The sequence below is a fragment of the Lathyrus oleraceus genome, chromosome 6 (genome assembly GCF_024323335.1).
Source record: "Lathyrus oleraceus cultivar Zhongwan6 chromosome 6, CAAS_Psat_ZW6_1.0, whole genome shotgun sequence".
In the NCBI taxonomy this organism is placed as follows: domain Eukaryota; kingdom Viridiplantae; phylum Streptophyta; class Magnoliopsida; order Fabales; family Fabaceae; genus Lathyrus; species Lathyrus oleraceus.
Window position 1 is genome coordinate 280815140 of NC_066584.1, and position 20317 is coordinate 280835456.

At 35.2% G+C, this 20317-nt stretch overlaps 1 protein-coding gene across 1 annotated transcript; it reads left to right on the forward strand.

Moving 5' to 3' along the window:
• Positions 1 to 210: 210 nt before the first annotated feature.
• Positions 211 to 1634, forward strand: LOC127096571 (1-aminocyclopropane-1-carboxylate oxidase homolog 1). Its single transcript, XM_051035120.1, has 3 exons — positions 211 to 822; positions 894 to 1215; positions 1302 to 1634. Exons 1-3 carry the CDS (start codon positions 320 to 322, stop codon positions 1551 to 1553), a joined length of 1077 nt encoding a protein of 358 aa, XP_050891077.1. The 5' UTR covers positions 211 to 319; the 3' UTR covers positions 1554 to 1634.
• The last annotated feature ends 18683 nt before the right edge of the window (positions 1635 to 20317 follow it).

Sequence of the window (20317 nt, forward strand, 5' to 3'; positions counted from 1 at the left end):
ATAATTTTGAGATCTAAAATGTAATACTTAATAAATAAGATACCAAAATAAAATTTTAAATTAAATTAAAAGATGAAAGATACCTTAAACCTTTTTAAAAAATTAGCTGTCATTGTTTGACTATAGAGTTTTTTTTATTAATTCCATGAGTACACGAGAATCTCGCTAAAGTGTGTATATAAAAAAATAGAAAATATTATTAAAATGCAACTCTTCAGTGGTTTATATTTTGTAATTGCAATGTTACTCTGTGTTTGGATTTCAAAGAAGGAAAATATATGGTCAATAGAACACTACAAGAGTAAAGAAACAGAAACTCATGGAAGATTTCGAAAGAGAAAAAGAAGTAAAAGCTTTTGATGAAACAAAACTCGGTGTCAAAGGACTTGTTGATGCAGGAATTACCAAGGTCCCTCGTATCTTCCATCATCCACGTGATAACACCAAAATTGCATCAGAATCAGAGGATACAAAAAACTACACTATTCCTGTGATAGATCTGGCCAACATTCACGAAGATCCACGTGCTCGCAAAAGAGTGGTTGAAAGTGTTAGAGATGCATCAGAGACATATGGATTTTTTCAGATCGTAAATCATGGCATCCCTGTGAGTATTCTGAATCAAATGAAAGATGGAGTGTTAAGTTTTTTTGAACAAGATAATGAGGTGAAGAAGGAGTTTTATACTCGTGAACCAAAACCTTTCATGTATTATAGTAATATTAAACTATACAAAGCAGTTGCAGCTACTTGGAAAGATTCTTTCCTTTGCAACATGGCTCCTGTTCCCCCTAAACCAGAAGATCTACCAATTGTATGCAGGTAATCTTGGCTAATTAATGTTAATCTTCTGCTAATTAAACCATAAACGTGCTTTTTTTATTTGTTTGTAGGGAGATATTGTTGAAATACTTGAACCAAGTGAAGAAACTGGGGAGTATATTGTTTGAGTTACTATCAGAAGCTCTTGGTTTGAATCCCAACTATTTAAGAGATTACGGTTGTGCTGACGGCTTATATGCTTTTGGCCATTACTATCCGGCATGTCCTGAACCAGAGTTAACTTTGGGAGCTGTAAAACATGCCGATGTTGTTTTCATGACTGTGCTTCTACAAGATCATGTAGGTGGCCTCCAAATTCTTCATAAAGACATGTGGATTGATGTACCTCCTATACACGAGGCTCTTATCGTTAACCTTGGTGATTTAATACAGGTATGTTTTTATTTTTGTTTTTCTAGAAAGGATAATTATTTGGTTTTGATCATGTTGTGGGTAATTAGTATTTTTTTTAATCTCAGCTTATCACCAATGATAAATTCAAGAGTATTGAACATAGAGTAGTGGCAAATCTTGGAGCACCAAGAGTGTCTATTGCAAGCTTTTTTGGCACTGTTTATCATCAATCTACAAGAACTTTTGGTCCCATCAAGGAACTTTTGTCTGAAGACAATCCTGCGAAATATAGAGAGACTTCAATTTCAGAATTTGTAGTTCACTTTACAACAAAATGTACTACTGGTACTTCTCCTCTGATGCATTACAGGATTTAACGAGCATGCTAGTGAAATTGACTATGTGACTTTATATTTTTTTCAATGTTTAATTGCTCAAGTTCTGGAAGTTTTGATGGATTTGGATGAATTGTATAAGTAGGTGTTAGTGTATTTGTAGTTACTTATAATAGTTTATGCACTGGTTACATCATGTTTTATGGTTGAACTGACCTTATTTTTATCACACCGTTTTGTAGTTTAATATACTTTTCATTTCTCATTGTTATATAATGGAATTATGGTAGATTAAAGGTAGATAAACTATGGATTTGATAGGAGACCTGGGTTCAGCTCCTCCTCTTCCGTCGGGTTCAGTTATTGGACTTCATTTGGCCCTTTAGCAGCCACAATTCCATTTTTGCAAATTCATTATTTCACTATTACGGATAAAGATTTCTACTCTACGACACAACCCCCGTAACCTAATAATGTTTTGTGCACTCAACTTACTCACAACATCATTATTGAGCACAACGACAACAATTTTAGCTTTAATCCACACTAAGAATGTCTTTGTTTGATACGACCACATCAATAACAACTACATCAAGTGGCTACTCGTGACTCATCCACAACAAAGACCGTCCAAATAATCATAATAGTGAATATTGGTCTTGAATTTATAAATTTTACCTTTTAGAAAAAAACTAAATTCCTCTTTTGATTCGTTTGTCATAACTTTGTTTGTACCCTCTCTTTGCTCCATCACAAGAACATAATAACTTATGCTTCTTACTCCATAAGCGGTCTGAAAGATAGTCTTTTCTTCATCATGTTTGAGATTGCAATGCTTTTAAAAACTTTTGATTTAACCTTGGATTCTCTATTACATAATTTTCTCGATCCAGGATACTAATGTTTGGCTTGGAACTGGAAGCTCTGACAAGTTGTATGCCCTCTTTGCTGCTAGAATTTAGTGGAAGTGGAGAAATAAAAACTCAATGTGTATCTCTCACAATCTTATTCCTTTGTATCACATTACCCTCGTTGTTAGCTATGACAAACTCCTTCCACACTTGCTTCAATAAACCCTTTCACGAGCACACTGATGATCGTCTCACAAAATGGTATTACATCGACTGCTCTTGCACTATTATCAATGTCGATGTTATTTGTAATTATTGGAGTTGGTTGGAAATATACATATTTAAGAAGTCTCATATTGCTTAGTTTTGTAAGAGAAAAGGGAGTCCAATGCTATATAAATGATTAAGTTCTTCATTACAAAATGTACATGTCAAAAGCATTTTAAACTCGTGTTTGACTTTTTCTTTTTTCTTATACTTTTGTGTTATAGTGTTGTGAGTTGTAGTTGAATATTTGTTTTTTGTGTGTGAATGTAGTGGAAGCTTATGGTAGTTTAGAGTAAATTATGTGTTGTAACAATTTTCGCATAATGTTATTATCTGATTGTCATTTGACAACGACCGTGGTTTTTTCTCCAATTTTGGAGTTTCAACGCTATTTCCTTGTGTTATAATTGTGTTCTTCTATTTTCTCTTTGTCAATTTTTCTCAACATCTGGTATAAGAGCTTTTGATTAGATATGAGGATATAAGTTGTTAGCATGCTTTGTGCTCCCAGCTTTGTCTGATCCCGTACATCAGAAAAGAAGAGTGGTGTTGTGAAAGAGTTGTTGACTTGCAATCACAAGTTCCGTTTACAGTCTGAATTATAGAAAATTGATGGAATATTTGTTTCTGACTTATGAAAAGTTCAAGTCAAAATTGTGTTAATACAATCAAGATTATACCATGTATTAGTTAGTGGTTAGTACATATGCATTGATGGACATTTATGCAAGGTGTAATATAAGATTATGTCGGTGGTTGAAGAGCTTTGCCAACATGAAAGTTGAATCATAAATTTTCATCCTGATTTTTGACACGGGAAATTCTTGGATTGATTTAGCTTCAAGTGAAATATGTTCTTCATGATATAGTATATGATGATAGTTGGTGATGACAATGTGAAATTATTTGAGTGATTTAGCTCCAAGTGAAATATATTTTTAACAAATAAATGATGTGAGAGATAGAGAGTTTCATGAACAAACACAAGACAACCCTTTTTATTTACGAAGAGAGATAAGAAGGAAGAAGAAGAAGAAGAATAAACGGAATTGGTTATAACCATTTTTATGTTCACTTTCTCAATTAGGGCTAAAAGATTACAAGTGAATATCAATAACCAACGCTTTCACTAACAAGTCAGAGAACTAGTCTATTTATAGATTACTAGCATATGTATGTTATGTATGATGGTAACACTCATACATGACATACATAGATATTAAAAATCATAATACATAACTAACTTAGACCATTGCATGCCTGAGTAAACTTTGACTACAACATGTGCATCTTCGACTACTGCATGCTTGAACAAACTTCGACTATAACATGCACATTCGACCCAGTCGAATCACCCTTGTCGAGACTGGAGTTCGATCATATACTTATGTTTAGATTGATGAACACATGTAATGAAGCCTAAGATGCATGGGAGATTCTCAAAATTACACATGAAGGCACCTAGAAAGTACGTATGTTAAGGTTATAACTCCTCACAACAACGTTTAAAAATTTGAGAATGAAGGAGGATGAATATATATCTGACTTCAACATTAGGCTTAGGGATGTGAATATGCCAAACTGGCTTATAGGAGCCTATAGCCTAGCCTATTCAAGGTCAGATCATGTCAGACCTATTTAATAAAAAAAGTCAGGGTTAGGCTTTTTTAAAAGCATACTTAATTAAATAAGCAAGACTTAGGCTATTAAAAAAGTCTATGAAACCTTATACGCCGACCTATATTTTCATATATATTAAAAATAGTCTAAATAGACTGACCTATATATGCATATATATTAAAAAAATGTTAAATAGGTTGGCCCACATATGCATACATATTAGAAAATTGCTAAATAGATCAACCTATATATGCATATATAGACTGACGTATAAGGCTTGTTAAGTAATATGGATCAATTGAAAATCTTAATAAGAAACAAGATTTTAAATAGGCTTTCAGACCAGGCTAAACTTTAAAAAGGTCCGGCCAGACAAAAAAGAGAGCATATAGTAGACCATAGGCCAAACTCAAGCCTTGTAAGTTTATCATAGGCCAGAATCATGCCTTCTAAAGCTTATCCTAACCTAGCCTATTTTCACCCCTAATTAGGTTGCGTAATATTTCCAACACTTATTTTGATTTTGGGGAGAATAAATCTGAAGAAAAATTGGCCAAAAAGATATTAAGATCCTTAACTAAAAGGTTTGATATAAAGGTCACAACTATTGAAGAAGCCCAAGACATTAATGTAAGTTGAGTGTGCACCTAAGAGGGGGTGAATTAGGTACTATAATTTTTTTTCCAATTTGTCTTGTTTTAATAATCTTTTCTTGGAGATTACTAAGTGAGAATGCGGTAAATGCGAAAAAGATAAAGAACAAAGAGAGATATCATGGTTCCCCTCACAGATCGAGAGTACTTCAGTCCCCTTTCAATATGGAAGAGATTTCACTATCTGTTATGACTTGTACAAGACAAACACAATCACCAAGAACAACCGCTTGTGATTCACCAAGTTGATATGAGAACAATCCTCTCAAACTCAACTATTTTGCTTCCAATAATCCTGGACAGCAAGGTGTTTACAATCAATTCTGGAAAATATTGAGTAAAGAAAGTATATGACAATATATCAATCACTATGATTGATCTTCTCTTCCAAACATGCAATTTACAATGATTATTAGTGCTCAAGTGTTTATGAATATGAGATGAATTTTCTGGAGTGATATATGTGAACAATGCAGAAAAATTCTGAATGAAAGTTCGAGGATCAAAACACTTGTTTGAAACTGAATGTATATGAGATTTCAAATTGCAATGGAAGAGGTGACTTGAATTCTGAAATTTATGAATATATATATCACATAGACACCTCTATGAAAGAGTGTAATTAAATGAAAAGATGCAATAGTTAATGAATGAGCTTTGGAAATGTTTAGCCCAAAAGACATGTCTGAACCAGACCATAGTTTCAGTAAAAAAAATCAAAATTTCGTGTTGGAAATCGATTTCCCAAAAGGGGGTAATCGATTTCCTGAGTAAAAAAAAACAATTCTGGCGAGTGGAAATCCATTTCCTGAACTAAAAAATGATTTTTTCCAAATGGAAATCAATTTCCATAAATGGGGTAATCGATTTTCTGAACTGTTTTTTTGAAAAAATACTTAGAAAAATTAGTGAAACAGCAAGGGAAAGTGAGACAATGAACCATGCATGAAATGTATATTTTGATTAATTTTGAGCACTAAATTATCAAGATATATTGCATGCTTGTACCTTAAAAACTTAAGATCGATGTTAGTCTTCAAAGAGTCTTCAATGCTTTGATGCTAGCTTTCACACATTGCTTAAAGCTTGATTTAATTAGACACATTTGAAGCTTTTTCCATACTTTTGACATGATCATTTAAATTGCACATTGTCTTCATCAAAACATATTGGATGGAGTGTCTTGACTTTACAATTAACACCATCAAAATGGATAAACTCATTGGATCTTTGAAAACCTTTGATATGGAAATAAGTGATAGAACTGAAAAGAAAAACAAAATTATTGTCTTTGTATCCAACACTGGATAGGATGGAGATCAATGTGACACCAAAGAAAGTCTATCAAATGTTATCCCTCTTGTTGGTAGAAAGTTTAACAAAGCTTTGAAGAGACTGGATAGAAAATTGAGGACAAATGTCAAAAACAAGGTGCCAAACAACTTTAAGAACATTGGTCCCCAGCACAAGAGGAAAGATAAAGACAAACCTAACAAAGGCAAAGGGATTGAATGTCATGGATGTGAAGGTTTTTGTCACATTAAAGCTGAATCTCCTACCTTTTTAAAGAAGCAGGAAAAGGGAATGTCAATCACTTAGTATGATTCTGATGATGAAAGCAAAAAAGAAACAACTAACAAAGTGATGGCTTTCACTGGAAAATATGAATCTTGTAGTGAGTCTAATGGTGAAGAAATCAATAATGACTAGTTGGCTGAAACACATAAACTTTTTTCTTACTCGGTGGAAGGAAGCATACATGGTAGTATAGAAACAAAAGAAAACTATAAGTGCTCTCCTTTTGGAAAAAGAGAAATTTGGCTCAACCATTGCATGTCTGGAAGAGGAAGTTACCTTGTTAAAGTCCAAACTGGATAATATGACAAAATTTGTATGTATGCTAAACCACATATTGGACCATCTGTTGGAGCACCTTTGACATGGAAAAAAGTATGTGACAAAGACGAAGTCCTTGAAGAGGAAGCTTGTTCAAACGAGTGATTCTGACTCAGATGTTGATGAAGACTAGGTCAATTTTCTAACATTAAGTGAAAGGTTTAGACAATGAAGTTGGAGGTCTTATTTGCTTTCAGTTATTTTTTATTTTGTTACTTTTGGCCCTTATATATGGGCATGTTCTTTGCTTTCATTTGTTGGTTTGTAATGACTCTTTATCTTTGACAATGGTTCTTCTTTGACAATAACTTTCAGTTTTAACCATTCATGTTTGTATATTTTCAACCTTTTCCAAATTATAGGAAAAAAGGCAGAATTGGTAATGGTGTGTACATGCATGTATTCCTAGAGCTCATGTTTGTTTCTTTGTGCACACGTATTGGAACATATGACCTAGCATATGGCCTTCAACTTTGTAAGCATGTGTGTAAGTACTTCTGTTGGTGTTGTTGATATTATATGTTCTGGAAGTTCTTTGTCTCTCGTGGCACTATATTCCTCATAGAGACCCTTGCATATCATATCATAAACATCTTGCGGTATCTTAGGACCAAAAATCGGGTCTTTAATATTTAAGTCTCTCCAATCTTGTCGAGACGAAGATTTCAACCTTCATATCTCCAAATTGAAGAAACTTAAATAGGGGCGTCTTTCATACCCTGATTTTTAACCCTAAGATCCCACATATCATTTTTATACAAGCAATGTCACATTTTGGTCATTCCCTTATACATCTTCGGGTTTGCTTTTGTAGGGATCACCAAGCACCTCTTTGTTTTACCTTTGTGTTTATTTGATTAATTGCTTATCTAGACAATAATAAAAATATCAAAAATATGTCTTATTTCCCTTGAGTTTTTTGTGCAAGGTAGGGCTCCTCAAAATCAAGAGCATCTCAAAGTCTTATGGCTTACTTCTCAAGGAAAGTCAAAGGTTCATGTGTTTATTTCCATGCCTTCTTCACCAAGTAACTTCAAGATTTTAGCTATTTAATCAAGAGGAAATCAAGGACACCTTATTTTAAGTTCATATGATCACCCATATGCTTTGAAATGCAACGTAAGTCCAAGTACACAAGCTTGTTCCAAGTTGTTTGACCTAAAAGTCAACATTTTGAAGTCAAAGTTCCAAGTATCACAACTCCTTCAATTCTCAACATTTTTGAAAGAATATTTTTGCATATGAATCTTCTAAAACATCCTATACAACTTCTATTTACATGACAATAGCCAATTATGCTTGGAGGAACATCAAAAGATTGGAGACATTATATGTCATTTGTGGACTTAGTGAAATTTAACTTATTTTCAAGTGACTTTTCCCCCAACTTTCCATAACTTCTTCATTTTTCAACATATGCAGCTGATTATTTTTGCATAATGTCATTTGTGATACCATCTACAATTTTTCTTCAAGGACCAAATTCATATTATGCTTGGAAGGCCATGGAATTCATTGGGACATTATAAGTCAGTTTCAGCCATAAAGCACTCAAATTTTTCTAAGTTACATAACCAGTTTTTCATGCCAACTTCAACATGACATAAATTTATGCTCAAACCTACAAATGCAACCTTTCTTGGAACATTGTAATCTTGGCCATGATGTTACCTTATTGCAAAAAGAATGGGATCAAAAAACCTCTTGAGTAGGATGCCCCATTGAGTTGAACATGGTGACTTGAAACTGAAAAAATCACCATTGCCCGAAATTTGATCATGACTAATCTCAATTCCAAGCCAAATTAGCAAGTGTTTTGGTCCTAAACATGTTTAAGAAAGTCTTGAGAAGTTAATTGACACTTAAAACACATCATTCGACTGAGTTTTGATGAGTTTCAAGTCACACTTTTCACACACTTGGATCAAATTGGTTTTACACTAATTATGCATCATTTTCACACGTATTTGGATCCAAACACATTTCCTATAAATAGAGTAAGTTATTACCTTCATTTTCAAGCTTTGGAGAGCCAAGAAACCCCTTCTGCAACTTAAATTTTTTCCAGAAAATTCAACTATCATGTTTTGAGTTTCAGCTTGTTTCAACTCAATTTCTTGATTCCATTAGCTCCATCGACATCCTTCGAAACTTTGGCAACAATTACCAAGCTCTGAGACCTCCTTAAGTGCTCTAACCGGATCGAGCATCATCAACTTCTGATCACCATCTGGACAGGGTAGTTTTGAGCATCATTTGAACTCAAACAAGTTACCACAATGTAGTCTTTCACTCTCTGATGATTTCCCCTAACTTATCTGGTGTTGATTGTTCGTATTCATCATTTAATTTAATTTTTCGTAGCTTACTTATTTTTTAAACTTCTTTGAAATTCCCTTTGCTCAGTTCACATAAATGAATTTGGAGTATGAGGTTGAATTCGGGATGAGAAGAGGATCACAATGGTGGTGGTCTCGTGTCTTGAATTTACAAAATGATGAACTTCAGTGAGAGCTCACCGAATAAGATGATCGGAAAAATAGCAAGTGTATTATTTTGCCTATTATAGTAATAACGGGTAAATTCCCCGAATGTCGATCTCAAGGACCGCACGTTAATATCGAGTTCAAATTATCATTCAATGAAATAAAAAGTATGATTTGGGTTTTTAGATTCAAAATTATAAAAATAAAGGCAAAGGCAAATAAGGATGAAAATAAGGGTTTGCAGGGTAAAAGGAACAATGTCAGGGAAGGTGTATGATTTATCCCTGTAACAACTCTGAGTCACTATTGCATCAACAAATATCAATTACTACCAGTTCTTAAGGGTATTTCCTCTCAAGTCCTTGGTGAGAAAACCTTTAATCAATCTAACCTAATTTCTATGTCCATATGCAATTAAGGTGAAGTTAAGCTTTATAATATCAAGAATACTCTGGTTCATACAGGGTATCCCTAGTCCTAGGTGATATCTATTGTAGAGTAACCTTATGAAAACCTTATCAATGGCGGCCCAGCCTAATTGATAACCACAAATCAATCTCGATTGGTCCGAAAGAGAAAGCAATAAACACATCAAAAGGTTACCGTAAAAATAATATTATAAATGCAAATGTAAACTCAAATTCGTTACAATTCTAAATCAGGGACACCCCCTAGCATTTGGGGGTTTAGCTACTCATATTGTTTAAAACAAATGCAAGATAAAAATTATACATTACAAGTAATCGGATGACTTTGATCTTCAATCGCTCCGGCTCATGAAAACCTTCAGCTCTCCAAACGCCTTATTCTCTGTAATACTTGACTGCTTCACAATATTGTATTTTGCCTTCTTCCAAGATGATCTTTTCTTTGGTAGAAGGTTCTCTTATATAGTGAAAATTCCAAGCAATAGATGGACATGTCCAAAAATCTCTCTGCAAGCCAAAAATCTCTCTCCATCTCCTTACCTTGTTTTCGTTTTCTTTTCTTTCTCTTGGTTTTTGGAATGGAGATGGGAGTCTTTCCATTCAGGGTGGCTAATGGCAATGATGAGAGTCGAGAGGGCCTTCCTGCATCTTTCTCTGATGTTGGCATGTTACTTTGCCTTCTCGCCTCTGTCCTAATTAAGCCTACTTGATAGTGAGATTCGGTATCTTCCTCTAGCTCCTAGTCTTCAATAGCATTCAATGTTATCTCTTTGTCGTGAGCTTTCAAGGTTAACGTGCCCTGGTCCATGTCGAGATTGCATCGACTTGTCTGCATGAAAGGTCGACCCAGAATGATGGGTGCCTCATCATCTTCAGAAATATCTAGGATTACAAAATCAACCGGAAAACTCAAGTCCTCTATTGTTACCAGTATGTCTTCTGTTATACCATATGCATCCTTTCTCGAGTGATCCGCAAAATTCATATTTGTCTTTGTATCACTGACATTTTTAATACCCAACCTGTGATAGATTGATAATGGCATCAAAATCACACTAGCTCCAGAATCTATTGGTGCCCTTTTGAAGGTTCTTCCTTTAATTGTGCATGGTATTGTTACCGTTCCATGATCATTCTGTTTGTTTGGAATCTTCTGCTCCCGTGAATTTGCACTATACTTTTCCTTCCAGGCTACCTGTTCTTCTGCTGTTGGTTTCTTTTCAGCCATTACCTCTTCCATGAATTTCTTGCACATGGGCATTCTTTCGAGTGTTTCAAACAAAGACATATGACCCTCAACCTTTTTAAACATTGTCATGAATTTCTCCAAGTCTGACTTGCTTGGTTCCTTCTTTGTCACTCTCTCAGGGTAGGGCAACTTAATCACTGGTTTAGTCTCCTTTGTAATTTCCTCTTCAGTCGGCTCGCCCGGTGATATAATTTTTTTCTTTTTAGCAGCCTTTTTCTTTTTCGTCGTGACAGTACTAATATTCTCTCGACCTCTCGAATTTTGAACTGTTTCACTTGGTAAGGAACCTGGTGTTCGAGAACTTGCTAGTTGTTGTGATATCTGCCCCAGCTGAACTTTAAGGTTCTTTAGAGAGGCAGCGGTGTTTTTCTTATTGTTTCTCGTCTCTTCTTCAAATTGCCTATTTTGAGCTGCCATGTTTTCAGTGGCAATCTCCCAGTCTGCTTTACTTGGAGCTTGTTGTTGTTGATATTGAGTTTGATATTGACCTTGACTCTGTTGTGGAACATTCCCTTGTTGATCTTTCTAGGACAAGTTTGGATGATTCTTCCAACCTGGATTGTAAGTGTTAGAGTAGGGGTTATTCTGCTTTAAGAATTTTATCTCTTCAATTTTTTGAGGAGTTGCAAAGCAGTACACAGTATGGTGAGGTCCATTACAGATTTCAAAAGTGATGGTCTGAGCAGGTTAAACTTAAGCTACCTGTTGAGTACCTATATTCATCGCTTTCAATTTCTTCTCCACTTCAGCAGCGGCTATATCTTCCAAATGAATTTTATTTGCTTCTACTTTCAGGTCAATGACTCCTTCAGGTTTGCTTGTACATCTATCATATAATTCCATATGCTTATTTGCGGCTATCACTTCAATGATCCTTTTAATACCAATGGTTGTTGAGAAATTTGTTGAGCCACCGGCTGCTGTATCAATTAACTGTTTTGTCTTTATTTTCAGCCCATTCACAAACATCTGCATTTGTTCAGTCTGATCCATATTATGAGTTAGGCACGCTACCAGAACTCTTTTGAATCTTTTATAGGTATCTCCCAAAGACTCACCATCTGTTTGAAGTTCAAGATTTCATACCTTTTTCTCAGAAATACTGATGCGGGAAAATACTTATTTAAGAAAGTTGTTTCCATCTCTTCCCATGATGTGATACTGCCAGCTGGAAGAGAGTAAAACCACTCTTCCGCCTCTTCAGATTAAGTGAACGGGAACATTCTTAACTTCTTTGCTTCATCAGTATGACCATCAATTTTCAAAGTAGTACTCATGGTCAGGAATCTCTGCAGGTGCTTGTTGGCATCTTCATTAACCTTTCTGGTGAAAGATTTTCTCTCAAGTTGATTTATTGTGCTAGGATGCAGTTGAAAGTTTGTCACATTCATCAGTTGGTTGACAATGGTCAATCTACCACCCGGTGCATTTGCACCTCCATAGTCACCTAGGAGTCTTCCCGGAGGTGGAAGCGGTGGAACTGGAGGAATTTCAGCCATAGTTTCTTTTTCTGAATCTGAGTGATCAGATGGAACTTCTTCTTTGGAATCCAATCTAGCGTTTCTGCGTCTCCAGTGAAAGGTTCTCTCGATTTTCGCGTCAAAAAGAAATTATGCTGAGGGCTCTCCTCGTATACACAGATTAGTGAATTAAATTATATAAATGACAGAAAAACAATTTTATTGCAGAGCAAAAAAAAATTAATTGAACTAAAAATTAAACTCTAAATTTTGACAGTCCCCGGCAACGGTGCCAAAAACTTGATCGGAAAAATAGCAAATGTACTATTTTGCCTATTATAGTAATAACGGGTAAATTCCCCGAATGTCAATCTCAATGACCGCACGTTAAATCGAGTTCAAATTATCATTCAATTAAACAAAAAGTATGATTTGGGTTTTTAGATTCAAAATTATAAAAATAAAGGTAAAGGCAAATAAGGATGAAAATAAGGGTTTGCAGGGTAAAATGAACAATGCCAAGGAAGGTGTATGATTTATCCCTGTAACAACTCTGAGTCACTATTGTATCAACAAATATCAATTACTATTAGTTCTTAAAGGTATTTTCTCTCAAGTCCTTGGTGAGAAAACCTTTAATCAATCTACCCTAATTTCTATGTCCATAGGCAATTAAGGTGAAGTTAAGCTTTATAATATCAAGAATATTCTGATTCATACAGGATATCCCTAGTCCTAGGTGATATCTATTGTAGAGTAACCTTATGAAAACCTTATCAATGGCGGTCCAGCCTAATTGATAACCACAAATCAATCTCGATTGGTCCGAAAGAGAAAGCAATAAACACATCAAAAGGTTACCGTAAAAATAATATTATAAATGCAAATGTAAACTCAAATTCGTTACAATTCTAAATGAGGGACACCCCCTAGCATTGGGGGGCTTAGCTACTCATATTGTTTAAAACAAATGCAAGATAAAAATTACACATTACAAGTAATTGGATGACTTTGATCTTCAATCGCTCCCGCTCATGAAAACCTTCAGCTCTCCAAACGCCTTGTTCTCTGTAATACTTGATTGCTTCACAATATTGTATTTTGCCTTCTTCCAATATGATCTTTTCTTTGGTAGAAGGTTCTTTTATATAGTGAAAATTCCAAGCAATAGATGGACATGCCCAAAAATCTCTCTGCAAGCCCGATAATCAAAAGCCCAATGAAAAGGGAAAATTTTGGGTTTGGGCTGACACGGCATGTGTCAACTGACACGGGTGGCCATGTCAGCTCACTGTTTCACTTGACATGCCCATGGGGGCTTGACACGATATGGTATAAGGCCTGACACAGGTCGTGTCAGCTGACACGGCCGGCCGTGTCAGGCTATTGTTTTTTTTTCATTCTCCTTCTGCCTGACACGGCCCAGGTCAGGTGACACGGGTGGCCGTTGTAAGACCCTAATTTTGACCCTAAGATCCCTCATGGTATCATATCATTTCTCATTGCATTGCCTCAAGGATCATAGCATGTATGGCTCCTTAACCCTTGGGTTGGGACTTGAGTGAGTTGTTTGAGACCACCAAGCATGCTTGAATTGTATATCATCGCTTTTCTTATTTTGTTTACTAACCAAAAGCACAAAAATATGCCACTAACCTCTTTTGTTTTGAAGCTCAAGTGATTACATGTGCCCTTGCTCCTAGGAGGCTCCTAAGCTAAATGAGATGGTTAGATGAAGATGAGAACAAGCATGACAATGGTCCACAAAGTTCCTAATCATCATATATGCCTCCCAAGTATCTCAATTTTCCAATTTGATCAAGATAACCCAAAGGGCTTAAGGGTTGTTTCCCAAGGAAACCCTAATTCAACTTTGCATTGACCGTGCCTTGCTCATGAAGCAACCTCAATCTATCATCAAATTCAATCAAGGGAAGTTCTTTCATTCATTATTTTATACATATATGAGCCTATATGAGTATCATCAATCATTCATTCATCAAGATTTGAAGTTTGGCCTTGAGAAGTTGACCAGTCAAGTCATCTGACTAAACTGAGGATCCCTGAGACCTAACTTTTTATGTGTTTGTCAAATGAAGATGACCCCAAGAAAAAAAATGTTCTTGAGAACCATATGAACAACTTTAATGTTCATACAAAATTCAGTTGAAATATGGAAGGTCATAATTTATTTCAAAACATTATATGTCATTTTGACTGAAACCCTAATTTTGGGTCAACTTCCCGAGTACTTAACTTCTTCAATTTTTATGATTTTGAGGTGAGACCAATTGCATTGGAAATATTACGATGTCTAATTAAATTGTTATGTTGGACAAAATTTCATAATCCTAAAATAAACACATGTGATAATACAAAACATTATAGGTCACTTTGGACCAAAACCATTGAATTTGAAAAATGTCCAACTTCAAGTGCCCATAACTTTCTCATTAAAAATCCAAATGATGCAAAATTTAAGTGTAAATTGATCATCTTGAAAAGATATACAACTTTGAGGTTGGAGGTTTTTCCATTTGAGGCTTGTATTAATGAAACAGAAGGGCTTGAAGTTGATCACCTTTGGTAAAAAAATTCAAAGGGAACTTAGACATGTTTTGTACCTCAAACTTTAAAGCCAGTTTTCACAAATTTACAAACTCCAAATGGATTTTTTCCCAACATAGATTTTGTTCCTTATGTCAAGACCTTTCCAACCATTACTCACACCACCATGTTTGGATTTTCCATGTGGGACTTTCGAAGAGCTAAAGGTTTATGTCCAATTATGCAATTCACATTGAAACTTCAAATGCAAGCTAATGCAAGGCCTTGTGCACGTCCATTTCACTTCAGAATGATATCAGCTTGCAATTCCATTCACTTTTGGGCCTCACATGCGCCTGTACAGGCCCATGCATGGAGGATCCAATTCTCATGCACACGAGTATTGCACATCATTGCCTCATCTCCAGCTATAAATACAGGTGCTTATCCATTCAAATTTCAACCTCAAGGTAATCTGAAACCCTGCAGAATCGGAATCCCAACCTCACTCAAAGGAATTTCCATTTTTTATTTCTCAATTTCAAGCTTGAATTTCAACACAATCAGTTGATCTTCAAGTCTTAATTCCTTAGCCTTGCATCCTCATTACCTCAAGATCAAATTGGAATCAAAAGCTTGAAGGAATCGTGTTGTTCAAAGCTGCTCTTCAAATGTATATTACTCAACTATTTTGATTTGAATCTTATCATACAATGTGAATTGCTTTGATTGGAACTGTTTTCTGAAGTCCTCGAGCAAGAGGCAGGCCAGTGGTGGTCTTGATTTCATGATTTGAGCCATTTCAGTTTGCATACCTTGATTTTCAAGCTCAGATTTCTCACTTAATAGAAACATTAAGGACAATCCAAGGTTACAGGAGTGATGTACATCACCCCAGCTTCATTTTGGTACCATAGTTTTTCATTTTGGTTGAGGTTGAAAAACCTGCGCGTGGTGGTCGGAGTTTGTTCTCTGGCCGAAGAAGATGGTGGTTTCCACCACCATCCCCACGTGGATGCATCTGAGCCATTGGATGATGCTCATACGTTCTAATCTCAGCCTTGCATTTGTTTGACTTATTTTAAGTATGCATGTTGCGCATTTGACTTGAGACCATGGTACATCAGCGCCTCTGAGCCGTGTGATGAGGCCACGTCATTTAATGAAATCAATCCAAGCGCTCTTGATTTTTCCTATTTTTCTATTTTCTGTTTTAATTTCTTTTAATTTCAAAAATTCATAACTATTTTATTTGAAGTCACAAAAATATGAGACCAATGGAAAAAAAATTCTTGAAAAATCAAGTTTCATAATCTGATTTTTAATTATTTTTGTGACTTCATTTAATATTTTTTGTGAATTATTTTGTTTTTAATAGTTTTTAATTCATTTTAAATACTTTTTGATATCTGAAAAATCCAAAAATATTTTCCTAACACATATGGATCATGATAAGTCTATGAAAAATAGTCCCATCAATTTCTTAATTGATTTGAGATTTATTTGAAATTTTAATTCATATTGTGTTATTTTTATTGTTTTTTATTGTTTTAAAATAGTTTCTGATTTCAAAAATTGTTGAGAAAATTTGTCAAATCTTGTTTGACCATGTTAGACCTATAAGAATTTAATTGGACTTATCCAAGTTGATTTGAATTGAATTTGAGGTTTGACCATATTTTGTCCATTTTAATTTTGCATTTATTTTAATTCCAAAAATACCAAAAAAATATGTTTGACTTGTTGACTTCTAATCTTCATTTCTCTTCTGTTTTACATTGGTTGATGATGATTTGATTCACATTTGATCATTGTGTTTTGATTATTTCATTTGAATTCTCCTTTTTATTCATTTCATCTTCATCTCACTTCTTATTTTTATTTTGGCCAATGAGTTAATGATTTATGGTTGGTCTTGACATATGAGAGGCTTAACCTTCTTTGATCCAAATCAAACTCAACTTGATCAAAGATCAAGTGAGTTACTTTGTGTCCAAGATAGGTTGCTTCTTGGTCAAGCAAAAAACCTAAAGTCCATACAAGGCCTTTTCTCTTTTCTTTTGGCATGGCAAGTTGTAGGAGTTTGGCTTACTAATCATAATCTCTAACTTGTGTTTATTTGCCTATAATTTTATTGACCGGCCTCAGATAGGTGTGACTACTACATTAGTCCACTTACTATTGCTTAACATAGCGCTAAATTGTCTTATGACACACTAACATTAACTACTAACTACTAACTACTAACTTTAATTCAAACATTTAATTTCTTGCAATTTACTTTAATGCAATTTACTTTCTTGCTCATTTATTCATATTACTTTTCCCTTTGATCACTTGAGCACATATTTTATGTTTATGTCATTTTCCTTTTGCTCATTTGAGCTCATTATTGTATATAAATATATTGTTGCTTTGTGTTTGTTTTGTCTTTGTTTGTGTGAACCCAATGCAAAAAGGAGAAAGGACTTAGAATTAGGACTTTACCTATGCTTAAAGGAGTTGAAGAGTAACTAGGCCTCATGCCTTTAGAATGCTAAATTTGTTGAAGAGCAACTAGGCCTCGTGCCTTTAGAATGCTAAATCTTAAAGTTGACTTCAAAGGACCCCTAATCTAAACTCATTCTTTGTCCATTCCTCTTATTGTGTTGTGAACTTTTTGATGTTTGTTCTTGTGTGATAGGGATTCCATCACAAGAGATACAAGCCAAATGGAGATCCTAGGAGCTTGAATGTATATTTGTTTGATTGCTTGTTGCTTGCTAAGTCCAAAGGAAATGAGCATCTTGAATCATCTTTATGATCTCAAGAAAAGGAACTCCAAGGGTTTTATCTCTTCTATTATCTTTGTATGCTTTAGGACTAGCCCTTCTCTTCTTCTCTCCACTCTAACCCAAGCCAAACTCATTTATATGCAAACTTTGACTTTGTTTCAAATTAGAAACCCAGGCCTTATGCCTTTGATTTTTCAAACTCTTTTCTTCAATAATCATTGTGAATAAACATTAATTCAATTTTGACCTCATTTTGGAAATACTTCTAACTTGTAAATACAACTCACTTCAAGTTGTTTTTGTGGTTCCAATGGCCACCTTTGTTAAAACCTTTTTCATAAACATTAGCCATAGGTTTGAGTTATCATGGTGGTTAATGTAAACCTCACATTATCCTTAGTGATTGGACTATAAGTCTTCCATACTTATTATAGGGTTAACCCCTCACTAGTATGTTGAAGCTCTCCTCACATGGTGGATTGTTGGTTTAGGTTGAGTTTTCTCCCTTTGATAACAAAAGACCTTAAAGATTTTGGTCAAATCAATTCACCAATCTTTTGAGATTTTTACCCCGAACTACGAGGTTTTGATCCTACCTTTGTGATGGTACGTAGGCAATGGGTTCATCCATTCTAACAACAAAATTGTAAATATAATGTATATTCTTTTCTCATCCCCCCAATCTTGTTTGGACAAATATTTTCACAAATACCAACCTATAACACATTTGCAAAAAGGGCTCCCTTAGAGTACTAAGGATGTTTTGGATGCTTAAAACCTTCCCATTTCATAACCAACCCCCTTACCCAGATCTCTGACATTTTTATTAGTTTTTGATTTGATAAAACTTCTTACTTGGATTTTGTTCGCTTTTTAGCCTTTCCTTTGGACAAATAAAAGTGTGGTGGCGACTCGAATTGTATGCTTACTTTTGGTTTAGTCAATAAGCCATAAGGTAACGAATACCCTGCTACAGAAAAGTGGCGACTCTGCTGGGGAGCTATCTTCCTAGTGGGTTTAGCCTACTTTTTTCTTGTCGTGTTGTATATTTATATTTATTTGTGACATATTTTTATGCAAATTTGGGATGACTGTATTGTTTGTAATGTATGAATTGCTTGATATGTATAAATTGCTTGTGTGCTTGGTGGTCTCTTGTGAGATGAGTTCTATACCCGAACTCGAGTGCACTTATGATAGGAGAATGGCATAGTCTTGTTGACTTGTGTGGAGTTATTCCTTAGCAAGTTGACTTGCAAGCCCATTCACTTGGTGGAGGTCTTGTTGGGATCAATAATGTCACACGAGTAGTCGTGTTTAGGCATTACTCTTTCCAATATAAACCTTAGAAGTCAAGGACCTTAGATTACCTAGCCCATCTTGGCCTATTTTAGGACGTATTGCGAAGGTCGTTCAAGTGTAAGATTTGATACGATTGTTACGCGATACTACACTCATAAGAGTCTCTCTTGAGAATTTTTTGGAATACGAGTAGTCGTTTTATCCGATAATATCCGAAAGATGAGATGATGACTATGGGGACCTTTTAGAACATGATTGTCAGGTTTAACCATAGTACACTCCCTTTGGGTGGTTCTTAACCGAGACTCAATGCTCGTGACTTGCAACAAACCCTTGATTCGCGGTTGATCCGTTCTCATATATCCTCAATATCAATGGAACTTGGGTGTTGATAAGGTGTAAACCATAATCCACCAAAATGGATGATTGATATTGAGGATGACTTGAACCATCCCGTGACCTTTGTGTGGTGTGACTTGATTAATCCTTGAGTGTGATTGTTGCATCCATGCATTCATGCATTCATTTGCATCCATACCATCAACAATGAAAATTTCAAGGAACTTAAGAGGTCTATTTGCAAATTTTCAGACATGGATAAGCAAAGAAGGAATACGAAGAAATATAGTTTCATACAACCCGACATGAAAGAGTTAAGGAGTTTGACATCTTATGTATTAAATCCCTTGGAGTTCAAAGCTCGCCATGGGAAGCTTCTGTTTATTCTTTCTACTCAGGTGGATGAAGGTCTGATGAGTGTGCTAGTGCAGTTCTACGATCCTCTGTATCGGTGCTTCACTTTTCTGGATTTCCAGCTTTTGCCTACACTTGAGGAGTATGCCTATCTTGTGGGTATACCTGTCTTGGATCAGTTTTCGTTCAGTGCTTTGGAGAGGGTTCCTTCTTCCCAAGAGATTGTTGATCTGCTTCATGTAGATGTATCTGAGATTGTTGCTCATATGACTACCAAAGGTGGAATTCAAGGTCTCCCATCTGATTTTCTCATTACCCAAGCTACTCTGTTTGGGAAGGCCATGAGTGAGGACGCCTTTGAAGCCATATTTGTACTTCTCATCTATGGGCTAGTGTTATTCCCCAACATCGACAATTTTGTGGATATGAACGCTATTAGGATTTTCTCTACTCTTAATCCCGTTCCGACTCTGTTGGGTGACACTTATTTATCCTTGCATATGAGGAATGAAAAGGGTGGTAGATCCATTGTGTGTTGTCTGCCTCTGTTGTACAAGTGTTTTATTTCTCACTTTCCTCA